This window comes from Dunckerocampus dactyliophorus, chromosome 13 (assembly GCF_027744805.1).
Source record: "Dunckerocampus dactyliophorus isolate RoL2022-P2 chromosome 13, RoL_Ddac_1.1, whole genome shotgun sequence".
NCBI lineage: Eukaryota > Metazoa > Chordata > Actinopteri > Syngnathiformes > Syngnathidae > Dunckerocampus > Dunckerocampus dactyliophorus.
The window spans coordinates 5,264,534-5,279,906 of NC_072831.1; the positions used below are offsets into that span (position 1 = coordinate 5,264,534).

At 39.6% G+C, this 15,373-nt stretch overlaps 2 protein-coding genes across 5 annotated transcripts in view; one reads left to right on the top strand and one right to left on the bottom strand.

Moving 5' to 3' along the window:
* ctu2 (cytosolic thiouridylase subunit 2 homolog (S. pombe)) overlaps positions 1-12,621 on the top strand; it is a 27,250-nt gene extending 14,629 nt beyond the window's left edge. The window contains exons 12-16 of one of the 4 annotated variants that reach the window (XM_054796348.1): positions 129-224; positions 2,219-2,303; positions 2,737-2,803; positions 4,917-4,975; positions 5,862-7,109. In XM_054796348.1, coding sequence (XP_054652323.1) covers positions 129-224; positions 2,219-2,303; positions 2,737-2,803; positions 4,917-4,975; positions 5,862-5,907 — 353 coding nt within the window. In that variant the 3' untranslated portion in view covers positions 5,908-7,109. Of the gene's footprint in view, positions 1-128; positions 225-2,218; positions 2,304-2,736; positions 2,804-4,916; positions 4,976-5,861 lie in introns of those variants that run through there. The other 3 variants (XM_054796349.1, XR_008573411.1, XR_008573410.1) reach the window with 3 other exon arrangements.
* On the bottom strand, positions 6,339-13,876 carry LOC129192376 (steroid 17-alpha-hydroxylase/17,20 lyase). The gene is made up of 8 exons (XM_054796347.1): positions 13,524-13,876; positions 13,297-13,435; positions 11,732-11,961; positions 10,441-10,527; positions 9,976-10,197; positions 9,598-9,764; positions 8,287-8,390; positions 6,339-7,958 (listed from the first exon to the last, which is right to left on the bottom strand). The coding sequence occupies exons 1-8, from the start codon at positions 13,836-13,838 to the stop codon at positions 7,678-7,680; spliced, it is 1,545 nt and encodes a 514-aa protein (XP_054652322.1). The 5' UTR covers positions 13,839-13,876; the 3' UTR covers positions 6,339-7,677.
* Positions 13,877-15,373: the final 1,497 nt, after the last annotated feature.

Here is a 15,373-nt window from a genome sequence, read left to right on the forward strand (position 1 = left end):
TGTGGCCCGTGGGCCGCATCATGACAGATGCCGTATTTTGTTGGACTGTATTCCTTAATGTAATGGTAATAGGAATAAGAATCACTGAATATTCTTGATCCCGACCTCAACCTTCTTATTCTCTTTAGAGATGGCGTCAGCCTTCCAGGCCACTCTTATGTCAGAACGTCTCTCTCAGCCAAAGTCTGTAGGCGCCAACAGTCTCTTTCCAAGAGAAAACCCAGGTACAGTACACTTTTTTTTTCCAGGTTGGATGGTAAGTGTTGCACTGTCAAGCAAATACCACTAAATACAGTAGACGCTCCTATCCTTTATGGATCCGAGAACCTTTATGTTATACGAAGCGTAAAATACATGTAAATAGTCTAATCCGTTCCAAGATCTTCCCCAACTCACCCCTTTGGCACTTGAAAATATTCAAAGTCCACCAAATATGGTGGGAAAATATAAGAAAACATTAGCATAAACATAGTAGAGTAACATTCCAATATAAAATAAGGTAATAAATAAGATTACTGTAAATGAATAAAACTGAAAAACAAAAACAATCCTACTGTTCACGAGATGTCTTGATCAGGAGCGCAAGTGGAGTCAGGCTAGTCCTCCTCCTCCTTCCTGAGTCGAAACGCGACTCAAAGAGTCTAAGAGTCAGCTGGTCTCACAGACAAACATACACGCACTACACGTTAATGCTGTGTGCAGAACTTTAATTTGTAACTTAACTTAATTAAGTTAGTTTCAGGGCGACTACGAAGAGGAAGGAGTTTGAAGGGACAAGCCTGTCTCTCACACAAACTCGTACGCGCTGTATAACTCAGCCAATGAGATGAGAGCATAGGCAGTGCCCCGATAATCAGCCAATGAGATGATAGCGGAGGCGGTGCCCCGAAAGTCAGCCAATGAGAGCGTGATGCGTCAGAAGGCGTCACCAAGTGTTAGTCTGAACTACCGACTTGAGGCATTAATAAAGTTGATTGGAAAAAAAAAAAGACTTGCGCTGACTTTACGCTTTGTTATATGGAATTTCTTCTGTAATACGAAGCAGAAACTTTACATAAATTCTTTATGTTCAGTGGAATTTATGTAAAAGGAGGTTTATGTTATGCGAGGTACTGCTGTACTTCATACTTCTATAATACACTGTGGGCGGGCTTGGTCGCCATTTTATTAAGGAGGTTCCCCATTTGAAGATGTACGCAACAGTCTGCTCAGCAATTAGAGTACATGATAAAATGTACACACCAAATTTTAATGGAGGAACAGAAAATAGTTACAGTCATCTCTCGTTTATCAGTTAATTTGTTCCAGACCCGAACGTGATAAGTGAATTTCTGCAAAGCAGGATTATTTATTTTCGTAATTGGAGCATAGAAAATCTGTTTACGCTCTTCTAAATATGGTTTTTAACATTATTAGAGCTCTCTCGACATGCTAATAACACTCAAATAGTCACCTTTACAGCCGTATTATCCAATATAATAGACATAATAAGAGGAAATAAGCCATTTACGACATAAATCAAAATCATGCTCGAGTGTGTTGCTATAAATGTGTTCCCTAGGGGAGCTGCGTGGCGGGCAGACAGAACGTAACATGGGGGGTTCAGAGTTGAGTTTTATCTTGCCGTGGGTTACGGTCGCAACAGTAGCCCATGTTAGGGATTGTTGTGCCCGTTGTGAGGTAATCCAAACCTGCAATAAAAGCCTGTTGTTGAGGCGATCAAGTCACATTACTAACACCTAGTGACCAGTGTAGACTATTACATATCATTCACAGCATCTCTGAATGCCTTATATTTGTATTTTAATTTATTTAAGCCATTTTTATGCTTAAAAATGCTTAATTTAGGTAAGAAATACGTAACAATTGCTTAAATATGCATATTTTTTAAACTTAAAATAGGCCGTATTCAACCACAAAACACCATGATTTGTCATATATATTAATATAGTTTTGAAAAAATAGAGTGAATTGATGGAGTGAAGTGGTGAGGGATGCCGGTACTAGTAAGTTACTACGACTGTCATTGCATGGCAGAGTAAAAATATGATTATTTGATGTCAACGCATGATCAGTGGGAACAGGATACATCTGATTTTGTGTATGTGTGATTTTTACCCTTTTTTTATCTGGGGGTGGGGGAAAAAGTTGTTTAAAAATGTATGTCCAGGTACTGTACAATTGAATTTAATGAAATACTCCATTCTACTGCTGCCAGAATGGAGTGGAACCCCTGCAGGTAGCTGCTGTAAAGGCACCGGACAGAACTGCGTGGAAGACGGGGGCTGCTCTTCTGCTTTCAGGTATGCTTTCACTATTTACTTTTCTGATGGAAAGCTCAGTGAGCATCGTGTTCTGAAGCCATACAACTAAAAGGAAACTATACACAAGTTCATCTACTCCACACATAAACTGCATTTATTTGCAAAAGATGCAAAGTTTGATTAGATGGTTGAAATAAATGGTGATGCATGTAGTAACAGGTTTGTTGATCAATGCCCGTTCTTTGTTTCTTCATTGCAAATATTTAAGATAGGGACTAAAAACATTTGAATGCAACAGGTGGTGCTTGTTCATTGGCTACTTTGCTTCCACAACATTATCCATCCATGGTACTTGTGGTGCAAAAAAGCTAATATTTCCACTTTGTAGTGCTAACTGCTACATGGCATTGTATTGTTTTTAAAATCAAATAGTAAAATAGTAAAAGTAAAATGATGATTATTACTATTACAGGCTTCCAGACACAGCAGATGTGAGGCGATGGTTGTGTTACAGTTGTCAGTTGACCGTCAAAGATATGGTAGGTGACATACAGTACCCTCCAGAAATATTGCAACAGTGAGGCCAATTCCTTATTTTGTGGTACACTGAAAACATTTGGGTTCATGACATCAAAGACAAATATGAGGCCGAACCTCAATATGATCTCCTAACCTTGTCACGTTTTAATGTTGCGAGGACTTGTGACACTCTTGTCTTTCTACGTAAAGTGCGCTAGTTGACGTGTTGGAATCATGTTTTTCATAGCGGTCATTCGAATTAGCATTTGTTGTCAAAACGTGACAAGATTTCTCCTCACGTTTTAAATAAATAAATTAATTAATCATACGATAAATGAAAATGAACAAATTTTGCCAAGCTCCATATATTGCCCTGTACATGCGTCTGTTTCGTTTGTCTCTCGCCTATAAACGGGCAGGAAGAGGGTCCACAGGACCTACACATGTCACAAAACAGCGAACAGAGTGAAACCTCTTGTCGGTCACACGGTCGCTTTGTCTTTGTGGGGGTAGCCGGGGCCACAAGCATACACACAGAGCAGAAGAGTGTAGCCTCGTGAGGAACAATGCAAGGTATCGTTGTAGAAGTTAGGAGGGAAAAGGATGCTTGTGAAGCCAAACGCCACAGACCCCGTATGGGACTATTAATAATGAGCGAGGTGAGTCCATCAACATGAACACGTCAGTATGCCGATTTATTCGAAAGTGGTAGCAACATAAAAGAAACGGCACAAAATGGTGTGCCTTTTAAAGAAAGGAATTGGAAAAGAAATGCTGCTCTTTAATACGGTTGAAAAGCCAGCATCTCAGGAAGTGCTGCAAATGCTTGACAGACATTACGAGCGCTACATTGCACCTTACTCTATTGCAGTTTTTCAAAAATTAATAAATTATTGCTGTTTTGAATACAGACTTTTTTGTAGTTAAAAAAAAATGCGTCTTTGCATAAATGAAGCATTTTCAAGCATAAAAATGGCAAAATGAACGAAAATACAAAAATAAGGCATTCAGAAGACATGATATGAAGTGTATTATACCTTGTCTGTGACTGTGTGTGCCTTTTTTGAAGTGGGACTTCAGAAGTGAGGTGTGTGTGACGTCAGCTAACTGAGCTGACCGTAGCTGAGTGTTACCAGCAGCATAGCTGTGTAGAGAGTGGCTGACAGCAGCTCCTGTGTGAGTGTTCAGTGCATGTGTTCTCTGCTTGTTAGTCAAGCGATTGAAGTGCATCGTGAGTCTCTCCTTAACCACAAACAGTGACAGTAGAGTAGTATTTTACATTGGTCTCTGTGTCTGTCACATTATATTGATGAGACGATAGCCACCGCAGGAAGTAAGCTGGCAATGCTAATATGTGAGTCTATCTTATTTATGCCTAAAATGGCTATGATTATGTCTACTATATTGGGCTTAAAGTACTTTTAAGGGTGTTATTTCACGTCTGCAGGGCTCTAATAATGGTAAAAAACGTATTTGGAAAATCATAAATAGGTTTTCTATGCTCTAACTATGAAAATATTCAATTTATTCATATTGAATCCTACTTTGCGGTCATGTCTGAAACCAATTAACCGTGATAAATGAGGGATCACTATATTATCATATATTATTATTATTATTATATATTATCATAACAGTGATTTATTTGGTCTCAAAAAATGTTGACAGTAATACTGTTTGGTGTCAATTTGTGGGACAATAATTTTAATTTAACAATTTTGTGACTCGGTTAAATTAAAGCTTGTTTGTCCAGTCATGTTTTAATTGCACTTTTCTTAAAATTAATGTTAAAATCTCCTCTCGTCTTGTTCTCATGGACCCAATCTTATGCATCGTCTTGTGAGTTGGGTGTCTCGTGGCACCCCTAGTTTTTAGCAATGACATTCATGATGGACATGTTCCATTTTGCTGTTAGAGGAGCAGGTTGTGGCGATTGCTGATGTGAATACTTGCCGCCATAGCCACGAAGAGGTAGTTGTTTTTTTTTTTTCTGAGAAAGCATTCAATACAGTCATGACAGCAATGCTAATAGCACAATTCTAATGGTGGCTTAAGACATTTGCACTGTAATGTATATTATACACGACATTACTGACAAATCAAGCTTTTTCTCACATTTCCTTTTCTTTCAAGTCCTCCGTGGACGTTCTCCCTCAGTGCATCTTGTCGGAGGCTCAGAGGAGGCAAAACAGGTGAGTGCTTTGGTGTCGATGATTGCTGACGATGTAGTTGTGCAACCATTCTTAAATACATAAGAAACCATGAGAGTTAATTGCATTTGTACTTTTATGAAGGTGTGAATTTTCTGGCTTATATTCTCAGAGACAAAAGTACTAACTCACTTAGAAAAGTGTGTGGAATTCCGACTAAAACAACCCCAAAATGTGCATAGGGACAAAAATACTTTATTCATACGTACTGTATAAAAAGTGGCGCACGCACATATTCTGTGACCATGTAGTACTTGTACATGTACTTAAAGTTTTTTGCCGTATTTTGGTCCTTTTAAGCATAACCGACACTTCCTTCCTGGGCGCATTGATTTCACATAGCAGCGACCGCAACGCCTAGCGTTAACTTTTCCAAACTCAAACTCAAAAACACAGCAGCGGTGGCGGCAGCTCCAATATGTAGCGTTACCTTTCAGTAGTGGCCTGATGCATTGTGAGCACGGCGCTGACGTGCGGGCGAGTGTTTGGTGAAACTAGTCGCTATCCAGCTAGTAGCTAGTCGGTGTGGTGTGGCAAGGTGTCACTACGCCAGTAATGTAGTTCTTCAGCGTAACGATGTTAATAAAAATAATAATAACAATGTCGCCGTAGCTTGGTTAATGTGTGTAGGGTTTTTATATCACAGTATATGCAAATGTTTTTGGAGTTTCTTTCAGAAGGCTTTATAGGTGCATCTGTGCATTATTAGCTGCCTCTTTTTATCTGTTTTTGTAAGTTTAGAACACAGAAAAGAGAAAGATGTGTGCTCATCTCCCACATAAGGATTGGGGATGAAAAAAGTGTGGTTTTCCTTTCAGGAGTCATGTATGTCAAATCTAATAAACCTGTGTTTTCTTCTGTTCTACAGGTCTCGCATGAGAGAGGAGATCAGTGATTTCCTGCTGGATGATTAGAATGGAAAAGTACACAACTGAAGCTAAATGATTGCATCCAACTCTTTGTAGAATATTCAGGAACAATATTCAGGTTAGTGCGAGTCACAGTATGTGTACCATCATGTAATACACCCCTGCACTACACGTCAACATGTAACTTTTATCCAATATTGTCACCTAAGCTTTTAAAATGATTCTAATATTGCGTTTTTGTATGGCTTGTAATAAAGTGCAATCTTTGCACCTTTCATGTAAGTGCACAGGAGCAACAAAAAAAAAAGTTTTGCCTTGCATGAAATTGTACTTCTGTCATCTCCAGTGGTGTGAAAACGTGTTAGCCCCGTACCGGATTTGTTTTTTTTCTTTTTTGCATGTTTGTCACACTTAAATGTTTCTGATCATCAAACAAATTTAAATATTAGTCATTAACAGCACAACTGAACACAAAATGCAGTATTTAAATGAAACATTTTATTATTAAGGGAGAAAAAAAAATCCAAACCTACATGTCCATGTGTGAAAAAGTGATTTCCCCCTAAATCTAATAACTGGTTGGGCCCCCCTTAGCAGCAACATAACTTGCAATGAGTCTCTTACAGCGCTGTGGAGGAATTTTGACCCACACCCACACATGCACACACACACACACACGCACACACACATGCACACACACACACACACACACACACACACACACATCAGTTTGAAACAACACAAATGGAATATTTTGATAGTTAGAACATAGAAAACGTGTTTACAACCTTCTAAATATGTTCTTTAACATTATTAAAGCCCTCTAGACATGAAATAACACCCCTACAGTCACTTTTACACTCACATTAAACAATATAGTAGACATGATAAGAGAAAATAAGCCATTTAAGACATAAATAAGGCTCGTGTGCATTGCTGTAAATGTGTTCAGAGTTGAGTTTTAGCTTAGCGTGGGTTACGGCTGCAACAGTAGCTTGTGTTTTTGTTAGGGATTATTGTGCATGTTGTGAGATAATTCAAACCTGCAATAAAAGTCTGGTGCTTGTGCGTCTAACCAAACATTAGAGCCTTATATTTGTATTTTAATTCATTTAGCCATTTATATGCTTTAAAATGCTTAATTTTGGCAAAAAAAGACATAACATTAGCTTAAATAGGCATATTTCTTGACCGACCACGAAACGACATGATTTGATTTTGGGAATACAGTGTTCCCTCGCTCCATCTCCATTTTTTTTTTTTTAGTGTTTTTCTTTTTTTGTTGATATTTTTTTTTTGTTTTGTTTTAGTGTTGTAGTTCACAGGCAGCGGTGTCTCTATTCTGTCTCTTCTGTCTGCACCACTCATTGTTTTCTGTGTCCTGATTGGCTGCAGGCCATTGTCAATCAATCTCCTTTGTGCCGCCTTCTGTTGTGGTTGTGGTTGTGGTCCTGGCTACCAAACTAGCTAACCGTGTGAGCTGCTTGCTCACCGCCAATACTGTAAACAACAGAGAAACAGGAGAAGCTAACCGTGTGAGGCAAACACCGCGACAAGAGCAATATGTTTTAACAAGGATACAAAAACACTACAGCCGAACAGCCCCAGGACAAAGAGACATGGCCATAGGCGGCATGGCGGATTTCACTTATTGCGGGCTATTTTGGAACCTATCTCTTGCGATACACGAGGGAACGCTGTGTATTTCTGAAAAGCCGTGATAGAGCGAAGCCCCCGGTGTGACGGACTTTGCACTGATGTGTGGAGGTTTGGCTTGAGATGTTTGACCAGCAAACGCTCCACTGTAACATAAAGTTAGCAAGCCTCGCACGTGTTTGTCTTCCAGCTTGGTCTGGGTATCGCGGTCACCTTGTGCTTGGCGGGCTGAAGGACCACACCGAACTTGCCCTCCAACAGGGGAGGGGGTTGACCTGGCGGGGTAGAGAGCGTGAAGCGCTGCAGAATCCAGGCCAGGAAAAGAAAAAGTTCCATCTTGGCTAAGGATTCTCCTAGACACACCCTGATCCCAGCTCCAAAAGGCAGGTAACTGGGCGATGGGATGACCAGACCTGTGCCGTCACTGTTCAAGAATCGAGCTGCAAAAAGGTGACAGGATTGTATTAGTCATTCATTCACTCATTCACAGAACAACATAGATAGACGGCCCTGAGTACAGGAAGTGCTCAATGCCCTGAATGTGAGAAAAATTTAATTTTTGTCACAAAAAACTGGAAATTACAGGAAAGGTGTGCATTTTGGAATGTGGAAAAAGGTGAGCCTGCAAGGTTTCGACGTTGGAAAGGACTCAGAAATGCAGATAATTTTATCGTGTGAGCGCTGTCGAGCGTAACAAATATTTGGTAATAGTACAGGGTATTTTTCAGCCTATCCCAGCTGACTTTTGGCGAGAGGCGGGGTACACACCGGGATCAAAGCGCTCAGGGTGTTTCCATTCCTTCTGGTCGTGGTGCAAAGACCACAGGTTGATGATGACTCGGGTTCCTTTTTGCACCTTGAAATTCCCGAGGCTACAAAGCACATAAAAGATGATAAAAGATTCAAATGGAAAACAACAGATTTTCGTCAGGGAAGCTTTTTAATACCAAAGTTTGGACAGTAATCCCTCACCACGTGGTGCTTCCAATTTCGTGGCTTCACTCGCTTGGTTTTTCAGAAATATATTAATAAATCTTGCTGTTTTGTGGTTGAATAAGTAATTTAAAAATATGCATATTTAACCCTCAGGGGTCCATTTAATTTCCTATCATTTAGGGTCCCTAAAGGACAAAAAAGTCTACTCTCAAAAACTGCTATAAAAAAATAACAGATGAATATTTGTTTCTACTTTTTTGGCGTAGATCTGCCAATCAACTTGGGTTCTAATAACGAAAATATTACACATGTAAATATTTTTATTATAGTAACCCTCTAAATGGCCATTTGGTTCGATGATGTTACAGTTTTTGCTTGGAAAAATACAAACAAAATGAGTTATGTTCCCTATAATAAATGTTAGAGGGCTGGGGCTCTATGTCTAAGATCAGACTTAACGATGCATAAGATTAGTAGTCAAATTAATGTTGATGCTTTCGTGTTTTTGCAGGGTCAGATTCCAAATTTCTCAACTTTTTCGGGTCCCCAGAGGACAAAAAAAGTCCTATTGACTTACATTACAAGCACCATTTTTCACCTCAATGTAATTAGACAATAGAAACATGCATATTCTCATTTCAGGGTTTATTTAGTTTAAAATTAGTCCAATTTGTCACATGTACTTTTTAGCATGAGATTGGACAATTTTGGGAAATTTGACCTGGGCACCTGGTTGACCTAGGAACAAGTTTAAAATTAGAATTTTATGATTTTTCATGGAAAAAAAACATCTTGGGGGAAAAATCAGGCTATAGGGAGTAACACAACCAAAGTTACAAGCAAAAAACATGCAAAAATGTTCCTGCAAGGAAATCATCATCACCCTTGGGGACCCCAGAGGTTTAAGCAAATTTTATGTTTTTCCTGCCTAAATTAAGCATTTTCAAGCATGAAAAGTTCATGTCTAGAGGGCTCTAATAATGTTAAAAACTGTATTTAGAAGGTTGTAAACAGATGTTCTAGGCTCTATGAAAATCCTACTTCGCGGAAAGTCGCTCATCACGGTCGGGTCTGGAACCAATTCAGCGCGATAAACGAGGGACTACTGTACATGATTGGTGATTTTCCAAAACGCGACTGTACCTGGTGTCACAGAGCGCCACATGGGGGATGAGCAGAGGCGCCACGGGACGGATCCGCAGCACCTCCTTGATGGTGGCCTCCAGGTGTGGCAGACTGCCTCTGTCACTAAGGCGGGGACTCTGACATCCTAACTTGCTGTCTAGCTCCTCCTGGATGCGTTTCTGCACCTGAACACAACACGCAGACTTAGTTATGATCTGCATGCAAACACTACGTATGTGTCACGTTGACGTCATGTAGAATTTTGAGGAAGCTTTAAACAGAATCAATTTTGGAATAACACCAAACAAACCTTCCGGATGCCCTGGAAGTCAAGTTAAGCTTTGTGGCTTTTCTTTGCTTTTCTCAAGCTGAATGACGATGTAAACATGGTTTCACCTCAGGGTGATGGATGAGGTAGATGATGGCCCATCGGAGGACAGTGACGGTGGTTTCCACACCGGCTCCAAAGATGTCCCCCACAGTCATCAGGATGTGGTCATCGCTGAGGTCCACTGAACCCTCGCCGCTCATTTCCGTCGTGTTGTTGTTCTCGGCGCTGCGCTTGGCTCTCAGGAGAGCATCCATGAGGTCTCTCTGCAAGTGATCACTGTAGGTTGCCTGGGAGTTAGTTGCACACAGACGGCGTAGGTCATGTTATATGTCCGCACGCATTTGTGGCCGTGCTTTGTGCTGGAGTCCGCTCAAAGCAGAAGATCTGAAGATGCTAACTGAATCATGACGAGGAGCGGTGGGCTCCACCACCAACACTGACTGACTCCAGTTGATCTTTTTGTATTATTGTGTCGTCTTAGCCAACAACATATATTGTTGCAACTATGTAATGATTACAGTCCACCCTACCTTGTGTTCCTCGTATTTCTTATGGAGAAGTTGGTCTCTGATTGAAACACATTGTTTCAGGAGCCGCAGGTCGTAATTGGGAAAAATCTGCAAAATGAGATGGATTTTATCTTCACGCATGATTCATTATCATTTCTTATAATCCCACATGCAGGATTCAGAACGCATTGTGTCATCAAATTTATCATTATTTTGAGTGCTGAAGGCTCTTATTGATAGAAAAGTGCCTGACAAAGTGAACCCTGACGTCACCTCCTGTCTGCCCCCTACTCAGATCCTCATCACTGGAACACATCTTATTTCTGTCTTAAATTGCTTATTTACTCTTATGTCTACTATAATGGGTAATAGGGGTGTAAAGGTGACTTTAGGGATGTTATTTCATGTCTAGAGGGCTATAATAATGTTAAACCTGTATTTAGAAGGTTGTAAACAGGTTTTCTAAGATGTAACTTTGAAAATATTACATGTATAATTAAGATGCCTTAATGCAGGGAAATCTGGTCAGCTCTAGAACCATTTAATATGATAAAGGAGGGATTCCTGTATATGGATGATGTTAGTATGAATGTAAACACTGATGGTTCGTGGAACATTACAACTGGAGAAGAGTGCTCTTATCCACTTGTAGCGCTGGAAGGATACGTGTGTGCTTTCTATTGCTAACTTTGTCACATTAGTGTTTTTGTTTTAAGACATTAGCTGCAGTATTAATTTCTTCGTCAACGACACTTTTTGTCCCTTGACGAAAAACGGTACAACTCAACTAAACGGATGGCCGTTGACAAAACTATGGCGAAATGAATAATGACATTTACGCCAACGAATGAATCGAGACGAAAATGTTGACAGAAGTGAAATCCAAGCGTGTCTCATTTGGTCTTTTAGGTGGTAAGTGTGTTGTTTATCTATAACTGACGAGATTTCGTGTAGAAGCCCTTATTTACGTGCGTCTTTGAACACAACACATTTGGCAAGAAACTCTTCTTTGAGGCTGGCTCAGGCACACCACTGAGGATATGAGTACACCTAGTGGCCACATTAGGTATTACAGTCAGTTTAACTGCATCGAACCGACATACAGTATATGGAAAAAAAATAGGTCTATTAATTTCCGGTGATTGACTTATTGATATATTCATTGAGAACAGGTGTACTTTTTTCTTTGAAGAGTGTTACTGAGACTGCAGGTAGCCTAAAGAAAGTTAGGATAGAGACGGTTCCGTGGATGTATGCCATGTGTATACTGATACAAGCATCCAAGCCACACAGGAATATCTTTGGTGTCTACCTGTAGCCAAGGGAAAATATCCACCAGGCTGTCTTTGGCTACAGTGTCCACAATGCCCTGGCTGTAAAGAAGCATGGCCTCAAAGTCAGGATCTCCTCTGCAGTATGTGGCGTTGAAACATAAAGAACACACCACGTTGGTGACGGCGCGCGTCAGCTCAGGAGAAAAGTCCAGTGATGCCTCAGCTTTGTCCACAAGGATGGAGCAAAGAGACTGAGCCTGTGTGCAGACTGCGGAGGACACCTTATTACCACTGCGTGCATTTCACAAATAAACACTGTGCAAAATAAGACACATACAGCAATTTGCATCGTAAGATATAGAAAAAGTGCCATAAACAAGATCACGGCTAATTAAAGGAAGACACTTATTTTGTTTTTTATTGTGAAGACAGGAAGTGTGCCGTTTTGGCTTTGGGCCGTGTAGCGACAATGTGGGGCCACGCTTGCTAACAAAATGCTTCTTTCGAGTAGTGATGTGTGGATCGATACTTCCAATACCAGCTCTTCATGCTCTAAAATCGATACTCAAATCAAAATATCGATACTTTTGATACTTTAGTCTTTTTGAAAAACGTTTGTTGAAACGATGACCGATCGTAAACAGTTTTCATTCTTATAGTAGTTCTTAATCATTTATTTTAATGGTTGCTTTACCTTTTTTATTGGTTAAAATACTGTTTTCACATATTTTATATGATTTTTTCCTTCTGATGTTTCTGTCGTCGTATATATTGTCTTGGCTATATTGTAAACCACCCTGCTACCTCAATATACTTCAGGGTTTCAAATAAATAAATAAATAAATTCATTTATTTTCTATGCCGCTTAGTCCTCATTAGGGTGGCGGGGGTACGCTGGAGCCTATCCCAGCTGACTTTGGGCAGGAGGCGGGGCACACCCTGGACTGGTCGCCAGCCAATCACAGGGCATCTAAAAAAAATAATAAAACAAAAAAATAATGAATGAATTTAGATAATTTATGTTTTTTTATTACATTTTTTTACACAGATGTTACATTTAAATAAAAAAAATTAATGATGAATTTATGTAATTCATTGGGCACTAAAAACTAAAATAAAATAATACATTAATTTACATAATTTATTTTTATTTTATTTTTTAAGCAGTTGATACATTTTAAAAAATTATTTATCTTATTTTATTTTATTTTTTGAATGCCCTGTGATTACATAAATTCATTACAAAATGTTTTATTTATTTCAATTTGCAATTGATTTACTTTCACATTAATTACATGTCTAGTATTCTTCATGCTACGATATGAAATAACTTCTGTTTAGAGTTTAAACATGAAGTGAATTTGCAGGCTGGTATCAGTATCGCTGATACCAGCCTGAATTTTCCTCATCGTTTTCCGCCAAAATCAGTGGTATTGCACATCACTACTCCCGAGCTTTATGGCGGCCGTCCACACGTTCATCATTTTATATTATATTCTATATTTATGTATGTATTAATATACATCGATATATGTTTCACGTACAGAAATAAATCAAAAGATACAGCAGAGAGAAATTGTCTGGTTGAGTGTGCGCTACTCACTGATGTGCTCGATTGAAGCGGAACCTTCTCCAAACATGCAGAGAGCTCCATGCGCGAGTTTCCTGTGGAACTTCCAGGTAGCGCTGTAGTCTCCAAAAGCAATATCTTTCCCGTCTCTGGTCAGAATATCTGTGGTTACCTTCATCACACAGAAGAGAAGAGCCAAGACTGAGCGACTAATTTCAAGGGGTGGGGGCCACGCGGGGAATGGAAAAAGAAGTACGCACTGTTCGCGGCCGTCCTGCGAACAATCTCCCCTTCTTGAGCAGGACTTCTTTGGCATGACAATGCTGGTTGACGATGATGACTCTGTGCGAGCCCATCATCAGCGAATACGTCTGACCGTATTTCTCCTGGAGCTTCTGGAAAAGCACATGAGGAGGATGCGCGCTTCTCAGACTCAGCAGACTTCCGATGAAAGGGAGCGACGGGAGGTGCGGGGGCTCCCGGGGTCCATGCGGGGAAGTTCGACACTTCAACTTGAACGCTACAAGAAACAGAACCAAGGCAAAGCACACGCACGCGCACAGAACCCAATCCATTGTCTGTCGAGAGATTCTCAGCAAAGAGCAAAGGAGCTGCAGCGGGCAGCTTTTTATTGCACGCCTTCAATGTCACACCCTTGACTTTCAAGCATGCCAACATAAACAAAATCACACATGCAACACGATCACAAAAGATGTAATACACACTGCTGATCACCATTTTACTCACGTCAGCAGTACTTTACCACTTATTGTCATTATTGTTATTATTATAGCAGTACTCATTCATGTACTTTATATTGAGTATAGCATTAGGATGATGACCGGTGGGCCAGCAAAGCCGTCTCTGCTGGCCTATATTAACAACTTAAACTCTAGTATTTGTTCCATGAAATAATAGTCTTTTTTTTATTATTATTTAGTAGCGTGTTTCTTGGCTATGACGGAGTTTTAGGGCCACGTCTAAGATTTCGAGAATAAAGTCGTAAATTTTGAGTTGTACATTTACGAGAAAACAATTTTGGTAAAACAACACAGTGTTTGACCTCTTGGCTGTGGGACATTTTGAGCACCTGTTGCGTCAATCACGTCCACGCTGCACGAACCCACTTGATAATCATAATCATTTTTCGTTACTTTGTTATCTTCCGCTTTGTTTTTTTTCGGAGCACCTTTTTATTGGCCAGGCTAGAAAACACGCTTGTTGCTGATTAAGCATTAGGCCTTCTTGCTAATAAACACTGCTAATAGTGTGCATGTGACATGGGCCAGCACTGCTGATTCTGAAGGCCCTGGGCAGATTACATTGATATGACAACACATAGAAGCTGAAATCTTCTAAATTTACGACTATGACTTTTATTTCTCGTAAAAAGTCGTACATATACGAGAAAAAAAAGTTGTTACTTTTGGCCTTGGGCAAATTTACAAGAATAAAAGTTGTACATTTTCGAGAATAAAGTCGTAATATTACCTTTGTGCAAGGCCAATAACTTTTAATAATCCTAATAATATTTAATAACTTTTTTCCCGTAAATGTTTGACTTTATTCCTTTTTTCTCTTAAATGTACAAGAATTAAGTCAAAAATTTACGAGAAAAAAGTCATACATTTATGATTCGAAAATTTACAAAATTTTTCTCATAAATTGTTGACTTTATTCTTGTTGAAAATTGTTTTTTTCCCCTCTTTTTCATAGCAAAATAATCTGAAATTTCAAGAATAAAATTGTAAATTTACAAGAATAAAGTCGTAAACTTCTGAGAAAAAAATCGTAATATTACGAGAATAAAGTCCTACATTTACGAGAAAAAACTCGTAACTTGTGTTACAGGCATTGCCTGAGACAGCTATGAAAAGGGGGGACTTATGTGACCGTTGGCTTTGGGCGTGTGGAGGGGGCGGGGTCAGGAAGCCAGAAGTGAGGAGGGCTAGCAGTGCTAATCTGTTTGTGCTCAACTGCTCTGTTTTGCTGCCACGTTATAAATAAAAGATGGCCTGAAACAAGAGGAAAATCCTTCCTGTTCTGAAGAGATATGCTCTATTTCCCCTCTGGCACGTAATATTACCACTTTATTCTCTTATATTTACGA

Coding starts and splice junctions, on each gene's coding strand:
- LOC129192376 (XM_054796347.1), bottom strand. CDS start 13,838: ATGGATTGGGTTCTGTGCGCGTGCGTGTGCTTTGCCTTGGTTCTGTTT. Junction 13,436..13,523: donor TCGCAGGACGGCCGCGAACA/GTGCGTACTTCT, acceptor TGTGTGATGAAG/GTAACCACAGATATTCTGAC. Junction 9,765..9,975: donor ACCTCATCCATCACCCTGAG/GTGAAACCATGT, acceptor TGTTGTGTTCAG/GTGCAGAAACGCATCCAGGA.